The sequence below is a fragment of the Phaethon lepturus genome, unplaced genomic scaffold (genome assembly GCF_000687285.1).
Source record: "Phaethon lepturus isolate BGI_N335 unplaced genomic scaffold, ASM68728v1 scaffold15550, whole genome shotgun sequence".
NCBI lineage: Eukaryota > Metazoa > Chordata > Aves > Phaethontiformes > Phaethontidae > Phaethon > Phaethon lepturus.
This window is the reverse complement of record NW_010514140.1, coordinates 1-8,665: the sequence shown is the minus strand read 5'-3', so window position 1 is coordinate 8,665 and position 8,665 is coordinate 1. Positions and strand designations below refer to the sequence as shown.

At 43.0% G+C, this 8,665-nt stretch overlaps 1 protein-coding gene across 1 annotated transcript; it reads left to right on the top strand.

Annotated features, from left to right (window-relative positions):
- Positions 1 to 53: 53 nt before the first annotated feature.
- On the top strand, positions 54 to 3,009 carry ATP5F1 (ATP synthase, H+ transporting, mitochondrial Fo complex, subunit B1; the record flags this gene model as incomplete). Its single annotated transcript, XM_010292142.1, has 6 exons — positions 54 to 96; positions 508 to 653; positions 1,168 to 1,331; positions 1,728 to 1,853; positions 2,076 to 2,255; positions 2,854 to 3,009. Coding segments are annotated over 6 exons (731 nt in total), but the record flags the coding sequence as incomplete, so codon positions are not given.
- Between the last annotated feature and the right edge of the window lie 5,656 nt (positions 3,010 to 8,665).

Genomic DNA, 8,665 nt, shown 5'->3' with positions numbered 1-8,665 from the left:
GTGTCTTGGCCGAGCTCCGTCCTGACGCGCTCCTGCCCCTTTTCTTCCTTCAGCCCCGGCCGCGCTGAAGAGCCTGCCGCCTCCCGTCACCGTGGGGTGAGTACCGCGGGGGACGGGCGGCCCGGGGGCCTCCGCAGGCAGCGCTGAGGGCTTTGATCTCCGGTGGAGGCCTAGCGGTGCCTCTGGTGCGCCGGGCGGCCCGGCCGGCTGCTGTCCCCTGCCAGTGACAGACTGCCTGAGGAGGCCTGGGAGCACCTCGGAAACCTACCAGTTGTTCTTTTTAAATAACGTTATTCTGGGGTTTTGTCCTTATCCTTCTAATTAACGTTGTGGGCTTATAAAATAGTTAGGGTCGGAAGGAACCTCTGGAGGTTATTTAGGCCCACCCCCGTCCTCGGAGGAGGCGTGGCTAACGAATGCCTGCCTATTGAATTGTGAATGTGTTTGAGTCTTATCTAAAGGTGGGATTTTTAAGAAGCTTAATGGAAACTTTCTCATTATTTATAGTGTATGGCACACCATAAGACCACTGCATACAACTCAGCAGTATTTAGCTCCTTTGCCACCTCTGCCTGAGAAAGGAGGAGAAGTACGTTATGGTTTGATTCCTGAGGAGTTTTTCCAGTTTCTCTATCCTAAAACAGGAGTTACAGGTTAGTATATACTGCTGTTTTTTTAAAAAACGTTTGTTTAGTTATGCTTACTTAGTTCTGTCCACTACTTCTGGCTGCTGAAAAGGTAAAATATTAGGGAAAAATATTTTTTGCATATGCAGAGGAGTTTGTGAAGAATGAGCCAGTGCAGCACTTCCTGGCTCTAAAGCTAGGCACCTGTTGCTTTAAATAAAGGCTAAAAGAATGTCATGAGCTTGATCTTGCAGAAAGTATATTTGCCTGCTGATCCTCAAAACCTTTAAACAGAGATTTTTGCTTGTTTCTGAGTGAGCAGAAGCAGCAGGTCCCATACAAGGTGCAAGTTGCTTCCACTTCTGGTGACCACCCTCGTGGCACCTTTCCGCTCGGGGGTATTAAGTTTCTGCTTTTGTCATGGTAAAAGAGAACACTTCGTGATCTTTTTGTAAGCTTTAAACTAGCTACCTCTTCAGTGTTTGACTTTAGTGAGCCTCTTTATGCTTTGTACATATAATGCTGCTTTATTTTTTTATAGGGCCTTATATGTTGGGAACTGGACTCCTGCTTTACTTTCTATCTAAGGAAATCTATGTAATTAACCATGAGACAATTGCAGCTGCCTGCATACTATCAGTCATCATTTATGGCATTAAAAAATATGGGGCTGATGTAGCAGCTTTTGCTGACAAACTTAATGAGGTGAGAAAAGAAACCATAATCTTAACTTTGTAGTAGTTAATAACTATTCTAAGTTGTCTGCTAAATATTTATAAAAATTTTGTGTCTAGGCTGTCATAAAAACCTGAGTCTAATACCTTCAGAACGTTGCTTAAAGAAGGTATGTTTTAGATCTTACACTGGTATTGTTACACAAGTCTTCAAAAATAAAACACTTCATACCAGCACAAATGATTTTTTTAAAGTACGATTGATTGTGAACTGTAATTCTTCTGTCTTGCCATCCTTTAACCTCAACCCTGCCACAGTCCATTTTATGCAGACATGTCTCAATTTGCAGAATTTCCGAAGTTAATTACAGATCACTCATTTTCTTGCATCTTTCATTCTGAAGCATATCTTTTGGGTTTTTTTCAGGAGAAGGTTGCTAAAGCTTTAGCTGTGAAAAATGAGGCTATTAAAGCTCTTGAGACTGCCATCGAACAAGAGAAGAAGGAGCAGTGGCGGATTGAAGGCCGCAGTTACCTCTTTGACGCTAAGCGGGTACGCAGCTCCAGCTCTGCTGTCGGCTTCCACTGCAGTCTCCCCTATGTAATCTGAGTGCCTCTTAAATTGCTAACAAGTAACAAACCATTTACTCTCTGTGTGTTGCAGACAGGGCCAGTTCCACTGCCTGATCCAGTGACTTTTGCTATAGAACGCATTCTGCTGCTGTTTTGTATTCTTCCCAAACGTTAACGCTTTGATTTGATCTTCTGTGTCTAGAATAATATTGCAATGTTGCTGGAAACTAATTATCGAGAAAGATTAATGACAGTGTACAACGAAGTAAAGAAAAGGCTGGACTATCAAGTGGCTATGCAGAATTTAAAGCGTCAGAAAGAACAAGATCACATGATTCAGTGGGTGGAGAAAAACGTTGTTCAGAGCATCACACCTCAACAGGTACTTCTTTTTTTTTAATCTGCTTTATGTTTTAGTCTGTATAGATATCTGCTGTCCAGTGATTCTAGCTTAAGCCAGAAGATGATGGGTCATCTTTGGGTGACTTCCAAACATGGCTGCAACATATTCCTACTGCTGAGTAAGAGCTAGCAAGCCCAGTTACTAGGTACCAGATGCTTGTGTTGCTGGTGAGTTAAGCTAGAATCCCGTGTGGTGTTCATGGCAGCATAGAGCTAAGCTTGTGATAAGATCTGTAGCTAACAAGTCAGGGAGCTCACTTGTAAAATTGTCCATGTAAGATCATGGCAGATTTAAGATCTGCAGATGGGCTCTATGTGGCCTTTCTTTTAAGGAATGAAGCTGAGAACGAAAAAAGAAAAACTGTTCCTAGCACTGCACGCAGATGCTTTAACGCAGGTCATTGTTTGGATTTGAATCCCTGACTTCATGAGCTATAATTACATCCCTTTCAATCTGTAACTCATTTTATGGGCGTCCTAAAAAGGAGTATCTAAAATGCATTAGAATGCGTATTTTGCTTGTTTAAATGTCTTTCATAAAGTCTTTCTTCTGAAAGCTGTTTTCCGTCCTCTTGCAGCAGAAGGAGAGTATTGCCAAGTGCATTTTGGACCTGAAGGCATTATCGAAGAGTGCACAGGCAGCAGCTTAACCTCGTCTGATTCCACTGCTGTGTCTCATTACTTACTGTTGGAAACTGTATGATTCTAAACTATCATTAAACAGACAAATAAAACACTCTGCTGTCTTTCACTAGGAGTGGCAACAGTAATTTCCTTTTTGTGTTTGAAGTAGCTAGATCAGTCCCATAAACCACTACAGTTAGCTTATAGTGGGGGGGGTTATTTGCAACCACAATATGTGTGATTCTGTTTGGTTCCTTGTTTGGTCATGAACACTTCCAGCGTTGAGATGCAGAATTTCCCAGTGAAAAATTCTGGTGCTAATACAGTGTTTTCGTTTCAGACTTCTGTGTGGTAATGACCTATAGATACCTCTGTAACTGTAAACATCTTCTAAAATCAGAATGAGTGCCAGTGCTCCCATTCACCTAGTCCAATACTTGGAGGTACTCTGAATGAATGTCCTTGTTTTAGAAATGAACTGATGTCCTGGTTTTGGCTGAGATAGAGTTAATTTTCCTCCTAGTAGCTGGTCTAGCGCTGTGTTTTGGATTTAGGATGAGAATCATGTTGATAATGCGCTGATGGTTTTGTTGTTGCTGAGCAGTGCTTACACCAAGTTGAGGACTTTGAAGCTTCTTGTGCTGCCCCGCCAGCAAGGAGGTAGGGTGCAGGAAGGGCTGGGAGGGGGCACAGCTGGGACATCTGTCCCCAGCTGGCTGGGGGACATTGCCGGGGGCTGCCGAGGTGGGGGCCACTGCTGGGGACTGGCTGGGCGTAGGTCAGCAGGTGGTGAGCAATTGCATTGCACATTGCTTTGTTGGTATATTCTTTCATCATTATTACTATTTTCCCTTCCTTGTTTCTGTCCTATTAAGTTGTCTTTATCTCAACACCCAAGTTTTACCTTTTTTTCCAATTCTCCCCTCATCCCCCTGGTGGGGTACTTAGCTGCGTGCTGGCTTGAACCACAACTGAAAAAAACACTTTCATAACAAAGCTTCAAACAGTGATGAAAGCCTCTTCCTGTCCTGTGGAAAAGAGGATGTAGCTGGCAGGAAACCTATCAAAAGCGACCGTAAGACTTGGCTTCAACTGAACTCACCAGTATTAGGTTTAAAAGAGTGAAATGGATAAGTTTATTCTAGGGGGTGGGTTTTTTCTGGATTTTAATAGGAAAAAAAAAGTTGCTGTTTTTTGGGGGTCTTTTTGCGTAGCAAGGAAAACAGTTGTATGTGTATTATGATAACACACAGCATTTTCTTTTTATAGGACACTTTTTTCCCTGAAGGATTTTGTGGTATCTCAAAGGTCCCAGCTGAGCAAAGTACTTGCCTGTGTGTAATCTCATCCCTTCTGTCTTGGGAAGTTATTTATTGAGTAAACAAACTAAAGTAAGCAGAGCAGGGTGTGCTTATATGCCTCATCTCGGTGGATCGGTACTGCAGTAGGGAAGTGCTGATTTTTAGTGGAGTTAGTAAGATAGCAGAGTTTTCTACACTTTTCAACGTAAGAGTTCAGTAAAGAAAGGCGTTCTTTAGAGGTAAGAACATTACTTAAAAGTAATTTAACTTAAGTTGAAGCTGACTTTTTTTGTTTAGACCAACAGTTCCTGAGAATGCAGGTGTTTTTCATAGTTTCCTGTTTTTTTTTTTAATAAAAAAAGACGAAGTTGCTCAACTTCCACACTTGTGTAACCCCACATTTGAATGACACTTGAGCTTTAACTTGTTTGACAGAGATTCTTTTCACAAAGCAAGGGGTTAAGCTGCCGTGCTAACGCTCCAGGAGTCTTCTACCAGCAGGTGGGCAGCAGCTCTATGGTGCGAGGTAAGAGGAGCTGTGTCACTGACTGCTGTTACTTCTATTGCTGCAAACACAACGCACTTCTAGACTTAGTGTAGCAAACTGGGAGGTCTTGACGGTTTGACTCTACTGGAACGTGGGCATCAACGGGCATGCAGTAGAAGATGATGGAAGCAGCAGGGGACAAGATCTTTACCATCATGTTGTCAGCAGTACTTTGATGTTACTCACAATGTGTGGTTTGCACGCCATGCGGTGAGAAATGCCGGGGTAGGAATTTTGTAATATTTGGTATACCCCTATCTGTAAGCTTCTAGCTGCAAATTTGAGATGTTACCGTTCCTGCTTTGGTGGAAAATGTTAGTGTAACTTGAGAAAGAAAAGGCGGCATTTTGTCAAAGCTGCTTCTGATGATGAAAATGTTTGTAAAGTTCACGCCGTTCTAGCTGCTGCAAAAATAATGCTGTGGGTGCTTTTTCAGTTATTAAATATACTCCATCCTTTTGAAAAACAGCAGCATGTTCATCAAAGTGTGGTGAACATGCATGTGTGTGCCCAGGAAGAAGATATTGGGAAGTAGGGTTCATGCTGAGTAATTGCTGGGTTTGCTGCTGGGGCTTTGTGCCAGTTTAAGATGTCTGAAAAATTGACAAAAACTGAAGTCTGTGAGTTAGAGGGCGATAGGTTTGTTTTGCTCTAGTGTGTGTGTACATCTATGTACATAAATACAACTTTTTTTTTTTTTTCCCTTCCTTTTAGCTTCTCTTCCTGTTCATTAGTGTTTGGAGAGAATGGGAGGTAGATCCTCAAAAGCAAACGCAGGTATTTTCTTTTTTAAGGAATTTTCTTAGATGCAGTATTCTTGACTAAGTTGATACTGTCCTGACTCAAAAAGGGCTGCTGTGGGGGTAGCTTAGCAGGAGATGTACGCGTCTGGGGAAGAACTGCACGACTGCCAAAGGCTGCTGTGGGACAGTAATAATATGAACCAATTTTTCTGTCTGTGCTTCCACTTTCAGCCCTCTGATAGAGAAATGTTACACTTGCATTAATATTTCCTTGAACAGGCACATGCCTCTATGTAGTTCTTGTTGCTTGTAATATTACGGGAGAAATTCACAGATTTTAAAACCAGGTTTTGATTTCTTTTTTGCTGTTCACTTCCAGTTACACCAGAACCAGAACCCATTTCCACTACTGTCACTGTACATACCACTGTATATACCTCTGCGGCTGACTTAAAAGCTTCTGAAGTCAAATGCTGGATTGATAAGTAAATGCTCCACCTTTTATTTCCTAACTTCAAACACGGAGTCTCTTGAGACTGCAGACGACTCCTGTAAGGGGGGAGTTATATGTAATAGGTTTTTATCTTGGGGTTTTAAAAAAAGGTTGTTTAGAATTTCCTAGTCTGTGCACTACATATTTAATTCATAGTGATGCTTAATGCAGATACGCACCTTTTAATCTCACAGGGCTTGGGATGAATAACATATTACATTTTGTAAAGTTTGGTGAATTTGCACGCTACTGATTCTTCAACACCCCTGTTAAAACTGGGGATTCTGACACTATGTTCTGTGTATCACCAGCCATGAAATACTCTACATGTCGCTAGCCTTTATCTCTGGCATCCTCTCGACTGTTGTGGTTTTTGGAATCATCTACCTCATCAGAAAAAGTAAGTGGCACAGTAGAGGGAGTAACAGCAGCACGATGATCCAGGCATGGAGGCAGAGGAGTACTTAACTTGTGCTGCACGTGTTAACGTGGATGATGCTAAGGGTCCATGCTCTTCGGGCTGCATCTTAACAGCACTAGGGTTTCAAAGTAACTTCTACAAAAATTACTTTCAGAGAAGCGCAAATTATGTTTTCCTTGAGCAATTAATGTATTGATGAACGCGTCATTCCTGGCAGTAAATAAATCATCCTATTCATGATCAGGAGAATGAACTTCAGCACTGATGAGTTGTGGTGGGTTTTGTTGGTTGGAGGGGTTTTGGGGTTTTTTTTCATCCTAACGCTGGCCACACTGAGTTCTCCCCAAATTCATCAGTTGCTTTCATCCTAGTCTAGCCACTTCCAACAGGTGGGGAGGGACTTGGGCTCCCCTCTGACTTGGGCTGCCAACCTGCTCGCTTTGCCGTGAAAGTCTGTGACAGATTTTACAAGCCACGTCTAAGCCACGTGCTCTAGGTGCCATGCTCTCACCCCACTCTTGCGCCTCTTCTGCACTGCTGTCTCCAAACATGGAGCAGGCAGCTGAGACTGGTGTCCCTCTCCTTCCTAGAGTGTAAGAGATCCCCCCAAAATTCACAAGAGCAAGTTCCCTTCCAGACAGTGACTGAGGAATCTGCTAAGAACATCCAGGTAAAGGTCACAACTATTATTTTTAATACTTTATGCAGAAACTTCAGGTTCTTGATAAAATGCCAAATGTTAATTTGGAGGGAGAGAAAAGAGGTTTGCTCTTGCAAAACTCAAGTGTTAGTCGACAGTTCTTTTGACTAATGAAAAGATGCTTTTGTGCATCCAGGGCTTCAGCCTGCATTTAGAATTGCAGGGAGTTACCTAAGGAGGTACCCGGACAGTAGGAGGAAAGAGATTCCTTCTCTGTTATCACAGGGCTCAAATGCCATACTCCACATGCATTTCAAGGGTTCTGGGGCTACACTAAACCACTAATTAGGCAGATTAGGGGAAAATCTTTAAAGGCAAGCATTTCTGCGGTTTTTGATCATGTTATTGATTCTTTGAAAGCCCCGAATGCAGAGTCGACGCAGGATCCTGAGCTAGAGTAACAACTGGTCTGATCCAGCATCGTGTTTGCTGGATTTCCCATGTGCAAGGACAGACTGTGACCGCTTATGGTGTGTAGCGTTGAGGACAAATTAGAAGCAGGAAATTCATGCAGAGATGTGATGCTTGCACACTGTAATGTTTGTGGCTTCTTTCACATCCCCAGAATGAGGTTGCCTACACCACTCTGGTCTTCCAGCAGAGTCAGACACGGATGGCTGTGTGATGATGAAGTTGCTAGTGAAATGAAGATGCTTGCACTTTCTGCACATCAAATGCTACTGGAACATTATATCAAGGCCTACAGTGCTCTGAGAAATGCCAGCACTGCTGTATCTAACATCAGCTCATTTTATAGTTATAAGGGCAAACTAATGTATCCTATTCCAAACTGCGTGCTGACACTTACAGGCAGCTTGCTTTTTATACCGTATTTCCTCATCTGTAGAAATCTTGGTGAGTCCTTACAATGCACTTGTAAAGTTTCCATTTGCGTGTTTGCATTGGAGAATTGAAAAGGGGAATGTTACTCTGCATCTATTCATGTCTGTGCTTTTATGTTTCCCTTTTCTGTCACTAACCATAGCATTTATCTTGTTTTTCAATTGCCAAGTGCTCCGATTAGTTATTTTCTGCTTATTGAAGTTATGATAATGAAATGTTTGTATGCAAATGTCTGCTTCCTGATTGGGTCACATAAAAGAAAGGCACAATCACAGTGTGACAGTCAAAATTTCTGGAAATGTTCATTCATGTGTTATTACCCATAGTGTTCTAAATACAGTGTAAAAAAAGTGAGAAATCATCCCCTTTTCATAAACTGGGGAATAAGTTACCACCAGTGGCTCGGTCTTGGCAGCACGGAGAAGCTTCTCTGCGTGTTCCTGTGCCCACGGGTGGGAGGTTTGTGTCCGAGTACAGGGACCTCCATCCGTTGCTCAACGCTTCTCCGGTTTCCTGCCGCCCCAGCAGCCTGCTTGTTTCTGGTCACTTCTTGCAGGTATGTCTCTTTTTCTGCAAATTACTACTGCAAACACCTCTCTAGAGGAACCTCTTCGGCCGGACAAGTGCCTCGGGTCCTACAGCCTCCCGTGCACCGCAGCGTGCCCCACAGCCGAGGGGCGTCGGCGGAGCGAGCCCGGGCGTGCTGAGGGCTGGCGGC